Here is a 14230-nt window from a genome sequence, read left to right as displayed (position 1 = left end):
ACTCGAGAGAATCAGCCCCCCATCCATACTGTGACTCAAACACATTCATCTGGATCTGACCCAAGGGAGGATATTATGAATTCCTTCCGTGATCATTTAGAGCTCTATGGTAGAGCAATTCGTCAGATGGATGCTCCTCCCTCAACCTCATTCGCGTCTACATCAGGTAACTCTGCCACAACTTTCCATGTTGCTTCTCACACCCTTGACTCTCCATGGATCATTGATTCTGGAGCGTCAAAACACATGACTAGTACGTCCTCTTACTTTCAAACCTATCACATTCTTTTTGGAAGAGACAAGGTGAGACTAGCTGATGGATCATATGCTTCCATAGCTGGTCAAGGAATCGTCTCTCTTCCCCTCGGCCTTACCCTCTCTGATGTTTTACATGTTCCAAAATTTCCCATTAATTTGTTCTCTATTAGTAGTGTTACTAATTCCTTAAACTGCTCAGTGACCTTTTTCCCTTTTTATTGTGTGATCCACGATCTGGCCTCGGGGAGGACGACTGATAGAGGACGTGGTTGATGGACTTTACATGCTGGAGAATAAGGCCGGTCTTCATGTTACAGAGTCTAAGAGTCAGTCTTGTAAGAGTCAAGTTTATTTATGGCATTGTCGCCTTGGTCATTTATCTTTTGAGTCTTTGAAAGTGGTGTTTGTAGATCTGTTTAAGTCAGTGTCCGTTTCGGATTTCTCTTGTCAAACGTGTCAATTGAGTAAACATTGTAGAACTCATTTTCTTCCAAAAAATAGTAAATCTGAATTTCCTTTTCACATTGTTCATTCTGATGTGTGGGGCCCTGTTACTTTACCATCTGAGAGTGGTTACAAGTATTTTATTACCATCATTGATGATTATTCTAGATATACTTGGGTATATCCCATGTGAACCAGGGAGGAAGTACCAAAAATTATCCAATATTTTCAACGGATGGTCTTCACTCAATTTCAAACTGAAATCCAAATTTTTCAGTCAGATAATGCGAAAGAGTATTTTCATAGTGATCTCACGGAATTCTTTGCTTCGCGTGGTTCACTTCACCATAGCTCTTGTGCCCGAACACCACAACAAAATGGTGTTGCTGAACGAAAGAACCATCTCTTTGAAGTGGCCCGGGGTTTACTACTCCATATGAATGTCCCCAAACGTTTTTGGCTTGAGGCTGTCCTTTGTTCTACCTACCTCATTAACCGTATGCCTTCTCGTTGGTTAGAGTGCAAAGCCCCACATCAGCTTCTCTTCCCTAAGGCCCCCCTTCTTCCCATTCCTCGTCGCGTATTTGGTTGTCGGTGCTTTGTCCAAAATCTGTTTTCCACTCGTGGAAAATTGGGTTCTTGTGCTATTCCTTGCATATTCCTGGGGTACTCCTTCACTCAGAAGGGATATTGTTGTTTTGATCCTGTTTCTCGGAAATTCTATGTTTCCATGAATGTCTCTTTCTTTGTGAATGAACCTTTTTTCCCTGTTTCTCCTCAGGGGGAGTGTAGGAATGAGGAGAAATTGGTTCAGCTCCCTCATCTTCTTGATCCTTCGCCTTTTCGTGTCTTCTTCTGTCGTCACAAAGGCCAACCAAATTCAAGAGTTGTGGAGAATCTAGAAGCTGTACCTCTAGTGCCATTAAACTTTTCAGGGCGGATCATACTCACTCAGGTACCTTGGTTCCCAATGATGTCCCTGACCCCATTGCAATTGATACCTCTATTGCTAATGACCTTGACCTTCCTATTGCTCACAGGAAAGGTGTTAGATCGTGCACCACTAAACACCCAATTTCCAACTTTGTTTCCTATGAAAACATTTCACCCTTTTTTTGTGCATTTCTTTCTTCCATTGACAGTGTCCTTATCCCTAAGAATGCAGCAGAAGCTCTTTCAGTACCTGAATGGACAGATGCCATGAAAGAAGAAATTAATGCCCTTCATAAAAATGGCACATGGGAACTTGTAGATCTTTCTAAGGGAAAGGATCTAGTTGGATGTAAATGGGTGTTCATCGTCAAACATAGGGCTGATGGCACGGTGGAGAGGTATAAAGCTCGTTTAGTGGCAAAGGGGTTTACACAAGTGTACGGAGTTGATTATGCAAAGACTTTTGCTCCTGTTGCCAAGATGAACTCCATTAGAGTTATATTCTCTCTTGCTGCTAACCTTGACTGGGATCTACATCAACTTGATATCAAGAATGCATTCTTGAATGGTGACCTTGAAGAGGAAGTTTACATGATACAACCCCCTGGTTTTTAGGCTCAAGGCAATGAACAGAAGGTGTGCAAGTTGAAGAAGTCTTTATATGGGCTGAAACAATCACCAAGAGCTTGGTTCAGTAGATTCCATGTTGCAGTTCAGTAGAAAGGATAGAAGCAATGTCAATCTGATCACACACTGTTTGTGAAAAAGGAGAAGGTAAAATTGTTGCTTTGATAGTATATGTTGATGATATAATTGTCACTGGTGACTAGAAGGATGAAATCCAAAGGTTGAAGAGTTTTCTTGCCACACAGTTTGAAGTAAAGGATCTAAGGCCTTCAAGATACTTCCTTGGAATTGAAGTTTCCCGCTCAAAAAGGGGTATCTTCATTTCCCAAAGGAAGTATATCCTAGATTTACTACAGGATACTGGAAAAATGGGAATGAAGCCAGTGGACTCTCCCATTGATCCTAACCATAAATTAGGTGACAGCCAAGGTGAACCTGTCAAGGATGTGAAACAGTTTTAGAGACTTGTAGGGAGATTGTTATATCTTTCTATGACCTGCCCAGACATTGCTTATGTTGTTGGTGTCCTTAGCCAGTTTATGCATGCACCTATGTCCACTCATCTTGAAGCAGCAGAAAGAATCTTTCGATATCTTAAAACATTTCCAGGTGCTGGCTTGTTGTTTCAAAGATACGGGCATTTGAAAGTTGAAGTGTATATTGATGCAGATTGGGCTGGATGTCTAAATGATAGAAAGTCTACTAGTGGCTACTGCACCTTTATAGGAGGAAACCTAGTTACCTGGAGAAGTAAAAAGCAAAGTGTGGTGGCTAGATCCAGTGCTGAAGCTGAATATCGAGCAATGGCTCATGGAGTGGCTGAAAGTATGTGGATAAAGAATCTGTCGAGTGAGTTGGGTTTTCCAGTGGACAGGCCTATGACCCTATTCTGTGATAACAAAGCAGCCATAAACATTGCTGCTAACCCAGTGCTACATGATAGAACAAAACACATCGAAGTCGACAAGCATTTTATTAGAGAGAGTCATCACAGGTGAAGTGTGTACTCCCTATGTCAGCTCTGAGGACCAACTTGCAGACATCTTTACAAAAGGACCACACCACTCAAGACATCATGATTTATGTGACAAGTTGGGCATGATTGATATCTATGCTCCAACTTGAGGGGGAGTGTTAACAAATGTTATTTTTTATATGTATAGTACCGCAGGGGTACTATTGTACTTTTACTTCTCTTTATGTTTAGTTGTTGTCGCCCTAGTATAAATATAACATACTGCGCCGCCTGCAGTATCTTTTTGGGCTCTCAGTCCTCTCGTCTCTCCTCTCCTCTCTCCCTTCATCTCTTCTTCCTGTTCAACAGTGTGTGTTCTAATGGTCTGATAGTATTAGAGTTCTGAAAGGGATAGGGAGAAAAGTGGAAAGGGTGTAGGTTGAAGCAATGAGAAAAGATCTGAAGACTCAGTTAAGTTGAGTCGATGAAGACTATATTTAACTGAATTCTAGGTTGAAGCAGATATGGGCAGATGCTTTCCAACTGTGAATGATTTTAACAATAAAAATTCCAGAAATTAATATGCTAATATTTAATTTTTCATGACCCTGAATATATCTTAGGCATAAACCAGAAATGTTCTGTTAGATCCTGCAGATGGGATCAGTTTATTCGTTTTCTTGATGCAGCACCAAGTCATTGATGGAGCTTCCCCTTCTCTTCAACTCCATTTGCATCTCCAGTAGCAAAGTTTGTGCAGCATTTGGAGAAATTGAGAAGTTCTCGTATGCTATGAAGGTAGCTCCATAGGAGTTCTGCCTAACATATTGTTCTAATAGTCATGCCAGTGGTATAAGGTTCTTTAGTTTTTTGGGTATACTTACTTTTACCATTCATAATTCTTTGATGAATTTTACCTTTTTTTTAGAAATAGCTGAAATGGATTCATTAAATTTTAAACAAAGAAATACAATAGGAAAGAAGGGAGAGATAAACTCTCTTAGATCTCCCTCAATAAAACAAGGTTTACAACATAGCTCAAAATGATTGGTTCCTTCCCACCCCTTGTTTAGCCAATGCATCAGCAAAAGCATCTCTTTTCACCAACTGCAGATTAACCTCCATTCCTTGTGACAGCCACTTGATTCTCCTTATTTCATTAACGTAGCTCCACCAACCAACATCCTCTTCCTTTTTGCAGCCAATTTATGACTAGCTTTGGATCCCCTTCAATTATCGATTTGTGGATGTGCAACTTCTTAGCTTTTTGAAGTCCTTCCATGACAGCTATTATTTCAGCCCTCAAAGGTACAGACATTATTTCCTCTTCCTTTTCTGCTTTGTGCAGTCTCTCTTGGTGGAAGATCCTTGTTTATGAAAAATCTGAGATGAAGATGGTTACTCCGTGCGTGTTTCTAACATCATCTTCTGGAAGTAATGTTTATTTATTTGTCTTCTTTTGCATTTCAATCTTCTAAAATGATCAATGCCTGTTTTGCTCATTCATTCATGTTGGCGCTTTCAACATTTTTGGCATTTTCTGTTTGTTTTAGATCTCACTCCATCAGTAAGTAATTGATTGAATCCATTCATAAGGTTGTTTACTAAGAAAGATGTGGTTGAAGAAGGAATGGAGAATGGAGGATGGTTTTCTGTATTATAGAGCTTCATCAGTGTGAATGCAATATGCTATTGGGAGCAAAATTTTGTTCATTTTATTCAGAAAAAAAAAATGTTTGTTTACTTTCTGTTGTTCCTGATGTTTGTGAATATCTGGGCCATAGGTATTAAATTTGTTTGAACCATGGATTCCTTCTTTGTGAAGGTGGATTCAAAAAGTTGTTTCTATATTTGACAATCTTAGAACACTTACTGGATCATCAGGCTTAGACCCTTTCTTCTGTCTTCAAGCATGCTCAATATTGGTTTTGCAAATTAACTTGGCAATGGCAGGAGCCTCGTGCACTGGGTTGGCCTTTAAATTAATATTGCAATGGCAGTTATTTTTTCCTTGATTGTCTCTGAATCAAAAGATATGTTCACCCCGCGGTACACAATTCTTCATTGTATTGAATAATAAATATCAACGTGATCTTGATAATTTAGATTCTCTCTGTGATGCTTCATGTGCTACATATATACTTTGCAGAAACTATTGTAAAGAGCATTGAAGGGGCTTATCTTTTGAAAGAAGGCAGGTTGCAAGGGTTTAATTGTTCAAGAAGCTACTACTCAAAATCAAATAACTAATCTTGGATACATTTTCACTATGATAGTATCATTTATCTAGGCTCATCTATCAGTAACCAACCAAAAGAAGCCATTTCGAAACAAATCAATCCTTTGCTACTCATAGTTCAATTTATACATTTGTTTTGGTAAGTTGTATTTATAATAAAGCTGTCTAAAATGGGACTCAATTGCTCATGAGTCACATTATGCTTCTCCAACTAACTTAAATTCCAGCATGTATCCATTCAAAGATCACACCCTATGCGGAGTACTGAGAAAAGGCATATATGCAAAATTATTGGGGTTGCAATCTCTGATCAACCCATTTGGCCCACCCAACCCATCCACCTACAACCCGTCCAAAGCCAACCATTTGACATGTGGGTCAAATGAAATGGGTTAGGGTGGGTTTGGTTGAGGGTATATCCATAGGGTCATTGCTTAGGGTTCGAATGTTCTCATTTTGGCTTGTATTCTGCAAGTGGAAACTCTCTCCATCTTTGCTTCTTTTCTATTTGCTGTGATTACAGGGAAGCTTGAAGTGTTTGGTGTGGGGGGGAGGGGGGTATGTCTCCTTCCCCTCCCTCCCTCTATGTTGCTTTTCTTTTCGCATGACCAGAGCGAGACTTGAAGGCTACTCAGCTACTGCTGTCTTTGTGCTTTTAGCCACCATTCCTTCCCCCAATCCCCCTTTTAAACCAATAGCTATAGTGACTGGTTATAGGACCAGAGAATTGTCTTTGTGCAAATAGAGCAGTCCAGAGCATCTGATCTTCCTCTTCTTCTTCTTCCTCTCCTCTCACTTTCCCTTGATGTGCTGTGATTTGTGTATGCTTCCTGATTTTGTTTTCAATTCTTGCATTCTGGTTTGCTCTCGTACCTTGTTAATATTGGGTATTCTAAAGGCTGTTAGTATAAAATTGGGGATGTTTTTTCTCCCTCAACACAAGATTAGCAGTTACCTATCCAAAAAAAAAAAAAGATTACCAGTATATATATATAGGGGGCTTAGCATGAATTTGCAAGTAGCTTAGATTTAATGGTTTCAGATTTTGTTCTGCATTAAGATCATTCTAATACATGGCTACTACTGTCTCTTCCTCAATTTGCATCCAATCTCGGAAATTGAAGCATAAAAGTGCTTATCATGAACTGATGACATTTGGAATGCTAGATAAACGATATCCTCTGGCTACATGATATTTGAGAACCAATACATGGCAAGGTTACAGTTTCAAAATTGTACAACACATTGATATTACGGTGAATGAAAGATTAATTCACTCTTCATATGTAAAAGCACAGGCATATGTACATTTTACATCTTCATGTATGATCCATGAAACAAATAAGTTTGCCACTTGACATCATGGGTTGATATCCCTTGTGTTTGGCATGGGTTGTTATTGGTTATGGATGGTTTAATGGATGGATTGATATCAAGTTGAATACCAACACACTGCTGGCAATTATAACATAAACATATTTGCGTGAATGCAAAACACTGGTACTTGACTTCGTGGCCAGTAGATTAGATTTCAGTCTGGCTCCAAGGACGTTAGTTTCCTAAGTCAGATTATGCCTAAAGACCTTGACTTTGATAGTATTTGCAAACTTGATCAATTTCCTGAGATAGTGCATGAAACACAGACCTTAGTTACTTGAGTTATTCAGAATACTTGATGATTTGTTTGTGTTTAATTTTCACTTTTAGTCACTTTCTACTTCAATTCGGATTAGCTGAATACACATCTATCATTTGGGCGTTATTCTAGGATTGATGAAATTCTATACTGACTTCCTTGAGAGAGTAGAAGATCAGATTTGGTGGCGGCATGCTAAATCTAGAATTTTCAGTCAATTCGATGCTTCATATCCTATTGACAGTAGATTCTGAGCCTCCGCCTTGGATTTAGATTTGAAAGCAAAAGATTCTCTCCAAGTGATCTTTTTTTTATTTGGACAGCAATCAAAAGAAAAGCACCCACCATTGATGCTTTAAGAAGGAAAGGCTTGTCCCTTGTCAATAGATACTGTTTGTGTGGCACAGATGAAGAAAATGTCCTGCATCTCCTAATGGATTGCACTAATTCACAGGCTATGTGGTTTCTTGCTCTGAGTTTCTTTGGGGTGTCTTGGGTCCACCTTCCTGATGTTGAGCTCCTGTTTTCTACTTGGAGAATACAAGCTTTCATTTGAAGGAGAGCTCTGAAATATAGTTCCTTTAGCAATCTGTTGGTGCATCTGGAGGGAAGGGAACAGCCAAATTTTTGAAGATGTTTCCTGCCCAGCTAGAAGTTCTATGGCCAGGTCGAGAACTGTTGTAAAGTGGGCCTCTGCCAGCAATTCACTGATCACTAGGGTTCTCTTTTGTGGGATGATACCTTTACTGGTTGATGCTTTTCTTTGTATTGTGTCTTTATGTTTCTTTGTAGTCGGCTGTAACGGAAATCTCTCTCCATTTACAGCCTTTTTCTACTCAATATCTAATGAAAATGAGTACCACCTTTAAAAAAAAAAAAGAACAGAAAAAATCCCTGCTCAATTCTGTTAAAATCCTACTTGATCCATGTAGACTGAGTTTCAAAATACAAAAACCACACGGGCATATACTTAGTTTTTGTTTTAAGGCTTCTTTGTTGCAAGTTATCTCCAGCAAATTTTGTCAATGACAATTTCGAGCTCACTGCTGAAATGCATCAAACTTGTTGCATCACTTCCCCTTGTCAGTTAAGGATCGAATGACTACACAAAGCAATGGCAGAGACCATTATCCGAACCTCTCTCTCTCTCCCTACAGGGTTCGAATTAACGGGGGAGACCATGCGACTAGTCTCAGATAGGACATGCCTTTATTTATACCCTATCATTGTTATGAGCACCCACACCACACGGCAGCAGCAGAGGCAGCAGCGCGTATACGCCCGGCACCGCATGGCAGTGGCACCATGAGCCGCGTGCACGCACTGCGCGGCAGCGGCACTGCGCACACGCACCCAGCAGCAGCAACAGAGTGGGGCCCACACGATAGCTCATAGGGGTGGGCCCACCCTTATTTGGACACGTCAAGAGAACTCGCCGCCAGCCCACCTTATCCCTTATCCCATCCTCCCTTATCTTGTCCCCTACCCTTAGAAGGAATTATAGTACCATTAAAAGTAAGTAGTCTAATTAGAAGTAGGAGTTTGAGACCGTTTAGGACTAACCTAGCCGAATTCAACAAGGAACCCTCCTCTTGTAATCTCCTATTTAAAGAGACGCCATTATTGAATGAGAATATCGAATATTCAGTCAAGAAAGAGAGTAAATGAGAGTTAGGTGATCTTTTGGACAAATCACCCACTAGATAGTCAAAATAGGACCTGTACACAAGGCCAAAGACAAGAAAAGATCAGAGATTCCTGCCGTGGAATGACCCGTGACGCGATTCTATGCTCGGGCCCATAACAATGATCATCATCATAAGTTCGTTCATGGCTGAAAACTTGAAGCAAGCTGGTAATACAAAAACCACAAGGAAAAACACTTCGATCTTATTGGAAGATTTTGCCTTGTAAAATCATGAAAAGGGGTGATCTGGTTTATAGACAAGATTTGAATGATAATAAGCTCAGTAGCTCACATGGGCTTGATCATGATTCTTTGATTTTCTGTGTCATTGATAGCCTGCCAAAACTGTATCTGGCTGTTCAGTCACCATTGCCCAGGTGGTGTTTGAACTTTGTAGACCTCATGCGGTGCTGACGTCGCTTACAAAAAAAGCCCCATCACCCCTTGTGAGCTCTGAAGCTTGGCATTGGCCTGCAAGATTCTCTCTCACGTTACCTTATATAAGCTCAACAAGTAATAATTATTGCTTGCATAAAAGAGCAAAACACATGATTGAAACTGTCTAAATCCGTTCAAGTTTCCAAAAGCACAATCAGATGATCTATTGTCCGTCTCAAGCAGCACTTCAATTCAGTGACTATGACATACATTTGCTTTGTCTCGTTATGTTGGTATCAACTGAGACCCAGTGGGGCCAGCATCCTCAGAAAGACTATGGATATTCACATTTCACATAATTTCTCATGTTTTTCGCCTAATTTCTAAAAGGGGTTTCAGAAAATGGGTTAGTGCTAAATGGGCAATGTCCAGTAGGCAGAATTTTCTGGTTTGCTTCTTCCATGAGAATAACAGGCTTTTCACAAAGGATTGCATTATGACTTGATGCAAAACTTGTCTAACGAAAACATCAAGCCAGTCATTATTACAGCAAAAATTGTTTGAGAAGAACAAAATCTTCTCTTTGTGGAGGGAAAAATATAACATCTTATTTGTACAGACAGTATTTACAAATTAAGGATTGCAGTATCAATCCTCCTTGTGAATCAAAAGTCACCTGTGAATAGGCTGCAATTCTCCCCCAGACCCAGAACAGGAATGATAAGTAGAAGATCTTACTTCTGTAAGAATTATGCACAAACCAACCCTAACCAATTAATTAGCTGCTACCCATTACCTAGCTATCTCCCTGTAAAAGGTGGCATCTAATACTTTGCAGCCCCTCTGCTGATATGCTCCTTCTAACTTTAGCCTTTTGCACCACAACTTGGGGAGGAGGATCTGAGTGAAAGCACACCATTACAATTGTCAGATTGTCATCTGCCCCACGGGTGATTGCCTCTTCAACCATTTCCTTGCAGCACAGCTTCACATCATTGTGCTCCTGGAGTCTCCTCCTTGCGAAGTCTACAGCATTTTGATTTGAAAATACATCCCAAATTCCATCGCTTCCAATGATCAAAAATTCATCCTCTCTAGTGAGTGTTATCAATTTCAATTCTGGTTCAGCACTCAAAGGCCCACCTTGTTCGCCTATTTCCTTCATACCTTCGATATGCCAGTTACCAAGAGCTCGAGTTACACCCAGTTGGCCATTCAAATAACCATCATCTATGTATCCACCTAGGGCTTCGATGCGCATTCTTTCCTTTGTACAGCAAGGTCTATGGTCCTTTGACATTTCTATTGCCACTCCACGCCGAGACAGCACAGCACGGCAATCCCCAGCATTTGCTACTAGCAGAGATCTGTCCAGACAATATCAGAATAGTAAGTAAATTGAAATTATTTAGTCTCTATACCAATGCTATCAAATTTAATACATACAGAGAGCATTAAAGAAATGTCCAACTAGTAGTGATTTATGGGAGACCTACCTCCCAAATATCATAGCAGTGAGTGCAGTTGTGCCGGAAGCCAGGGTAGACTGAACAGAACACTTCCTTGCAAATGCAACATCTGTCTCCATATATGACCTTGTGACCACTTTCTCAAGCTCCAAGGGGAAATCAGCATCTTCAACAATGACTCTTGGCAAATTATCACGGACAAAATGTGCAGCACCCCTTCCTCCATGTCCATCAAAAACCTGTGAGAATATGAGTGTTCTTAGATATTTCACTCTGGTATGAGCTTCTGTAAGTGTCATATGCTTACTAAAATTTGATTTTGACACTTTGATTCCTTCAGATTTCTGTTTTATTCGAATGAGCAAAGAAACTGCAAATGTTTTGGTTGATTCAAAACTACATGGATGTGTATCCAGGTCCCGTATTTCATGCAGGGATCATAAGAATTTTTTTTTTTTCATTTTTATCAAAAAGATGAATAGAAGGAAGTCAAAAAGTTCATTAACCGGTTATCCGATAACCACATCTTTTGGTAAGAATTTGAAGAGAGATGAAAACCATCTATAAGCAAGTTCAAACAATCGATGATCATAACACTCATTTCTGACATGAACATAGTTACCTTAAAACACCCATAGAATGAGAATTGGGGTTGGTAAGCAATGTAGCCAAATTAGGAATCACATATTCACCAATATATATATATATATATATATATATATATATATATATATATATTCACACAAATTGCACACCAAAGGAATCAGAACGAAACCATAATCAAGACTTCAGAGAAATAGATCTCCCTCCCTCCACATGTGCCCACACATCTTGAGAGTACTGGGCATTTCACCAGAGCACTATTAACTCTCATATTATTGACCTCAATGGATGAACAGTGCATTCTATTTTCTGCTCTCCACTGTATTTTTCGCTTCCTATTTTCTTTGTGCAAATTATTGTTAACAATTTTTTTCTCTTTGAAGTAGTTCATCTAAATAATGGACCATTGCTTGTGTTTTAATAAGGGTCCAGAAAAAGAAACTTACATGGAGAGTTGGAGAATGCAACTCATTCAATTGAGTAGGAAAAAAGAACTTACACCAAAGAAGGAAATAGCCCCTCCATCAAGTACATTGTAACCGAACTTCTTAGCCAGGTCAGAAATGCATATATGGGTATCCTCCATGTACTCACGACCACCGATATCAGACCAGTCTCCTGAACGAATAGTGGGGACAAAGTGGTTTTGTTTACTGTCTGCGACGACCACTGTGTTCTCACAAATGCTTTCCAGCTGCTACACCCACAATGTCACAGCATCACTTCATCATATATGGGTATCCTTTATGGGGAAACCCCAGAAAGGATTAAGGTATTTTTGAGTAAGAGAAATGTTTTTTGATTAAAGCATGCTATACCCACAAGGGCCACAATGTCACAACATCAATTCATCAGACTGACAGACTGATAGGAAGGTTCTACCAAAATTAAATTAAAAAGAAAAACAGAAGAATGACCAATAGATAAGAAATGGGAAAATCCCAGAAAAGGTATTGTTGAGTAAAGCATGTTACACCCAGAGTCACAACATCACTTCAACAGACTGACAGACTGATATGAAGGTTTTTCTACTAAAATTAGATAAAAAAACACAGAAGAATGACCAATAGATAAGAAATGGGGAACCCCAGAAAGGATTAAGGTATTGTTGAGTGATATTTTTTGAGCAAAACATGATTTGGATTGAATCAAAAAGGAAATCAAAGATCACTGTCTCATTCTTACAAATGAAAAAAAAAAGAAATCTATTGGAAGTGTTTCATTTCATTCCAAAAACTGAATCACCATATGGAGGAAAACTCCACTGAGAAAAAAGAAGATAGAACCAAGGTAGTACTTATAGGAACTTGAAACAAATAACCCAATGAAAAATTAAGATATGGAACAAAAGGTAGTCATAAAAATCAATTAAGAAAACTATCAGCTATTCCAGTCATCTTATCAGTGTTAGAGAGACAGACGAGAATGCAAAGATAGAGAGAAGGAAGTGAGCAAGAAAAACGAAAATCCACATATTTGCGAAGACAAAAGTACTCAGAAAATATTTTTTTAATAAAATGAAAATGAGAAGAAGGAAATCATGGATTCATGGGCAGATGAAATCAACAGGAAGAAATACATAAAACTCAATTTCTGAGAAGTTCAAAGCATATTGTCCATCGTTAGGTTCTGCAAAAGAGAGCTTCAATCATCAACTAGACATGCCGAATTGAAAGAAGAAACAAAACCCAATCAGGAGGAAAAGTGCATGCGCAAAAAGAGGCTGAAAGAAAAGTGATCATGTGGAAATAAGCATAAACAGACAGCCCATAAAACAGATAAAGATAACATGGACTAGCACCATTCAGAAAAATAAAGTCACAGAGGAAGAAGCATATTGCATTGACATTGAAAACTGATGTTCCATTCATATAAAAAATAAAACAGATGCCCTCTTTAGAAAGAATTTCATAATAGAGGAAATCAACAGAAAAAAGCTACTGTGAAATTAAAATGAAAAAGCTTAATAAGCTAAAACCCAGAAACCAAATAGGTTTTTTAATAAAATCTCTTAGAAGAAAATTAAGAAGAAATGATTAACCTCGAAATCAGAGAGAAAAAAAAAAATCATTGCTCTGAGGTGAAGATAAGAAGAAACAAAAATCCTTACAGGAGTGGAATTGGCGGTTTCTAAAGAAATCCGATCAGGAATACTTTTTGGTGATTTTTCTTCCCAATTCTCAACATGGGTGTTTAAGAATCCTGAATGCACAGGCCATGACTTCTCTTGTTCACAAAGACCAAAATTTTCCATAGTCTCCCCTACTTGTTCTGCGTCCTGCAAACACATTCTTTCTGGGGGGCTCAAAGCCCAGAGGTTTACAGAGAGACAGAGAGAGAGAGAGGAATCAGAAATAATTTGAAGAAAGAAGATTCTAAGAATATCTGGGCAGTCTTACGAGGTGAGAAGGGAAATTGAGGATAGAAACTAGTTTTTAAGCAGAAAGACAGAGAGGCTAAAGTCTAGATTTTTCTAAGAGAGCGTGGTCTGAATCACTGGTGGGGTTATTTGAGATCTTTTTAAAATGTCGGTAACACTGGCTATAAGGACGTCTTTGTTCAATGTTAAAACAACCAACTTTTACCGCTCCATGTCTCTCACAATTTACTCATTAGTTCATCTTTGTCTAATTATTTCTGTTAATCTCTAATTACAACTTCCCCACTTTCTACTGTCTACGCTTTTTAAGTTGATTAATGGGTAGGCCGAATGGTTGTCGGCACTCTAATATGGGCATCCAAAGTTTTGTAAGGAAGAGCTGTAAGTCTGTAACTGGACAAATTTCTAAGTTTGGGTCGAACCTGGTTGGATTCTTTTACCTACTTTTACTTGTTAAATATTTGTTCTTAAATAATTAATTCCATGTAAAGAAGGGCTTGGATTTGACAATTTGGTAGTGGGGTTGTTTGGTCAGCTAATGACAAAGAATCTTCTTACATGTGACAAACTAGTCTGCAGTGTTAGAATTTATTTTGGTTGAAGTCTGGAGGTCAGGAGTTC

At 39.0% G+C, this 14230-nt stretch overlaps 1 protein-coding gene across 3 annotated transcripts; it reads right to left on the bottom strand.

The window, feature by feature from the left end:
• Positions 1–9633: 9633 nt before the first annotated feature.
• LOC148843126 (putative protein phosphatase 2C 27) lies at positions 9634–13946 on the bottom strand. 3 transcript variants are annotated; one of them, XM_088958555.1, is made up of 4 exons: positions 13340–13946; positions 11729–11926; positions 10654–10865; positions 9634–10524 (listed from the first exon to the last, which is right to left on the bottom strand). In XM_088958555.1, exons 1-4 carry the CDS (start codon positions 13517–13519, stop codon positions 9954–9956), a joined length of 1161 nt encoding a protein of 386 aa, XP_088814681.1. In that variant the 5' UTR covers positions 13520–13946; the 3' UTR covers positions 9634–9953. The 3 variants fall into 3 exon arrangements, with proteins under 3 accessions (XP_088814681.1, XP_088814682.1, XP_088814683.1); XM_088958556.1 differs by having other exon boundaries at positions 11729–11923; positions 13340–13805; XM_088958557.1 differs by lacking the exon at positions 11729–11926 and having other exon boundaries at positions 13340–13724.
• Positions 13947–14230: the final 284 nt, after the last annotated feature.

This window comes from Nelumbo lutea, chromosome 8, assembly GCF_056320005.1.
Source record: "Nelumbo lutea isolate HS-2025 chromosome 8, American lotus-T2T, whole genome shotgun sequence".
Taxonomy (NCBI): Eukaryota; Viridiplantae; Streptophyta; class Magnoliopsida; order Proteales; family Nelumbonaceae; genus Nelumbo; species Nelumbo lutea.
This window is presented reverse-complemented; position numbering and strand designations above follow the sequence as displayed.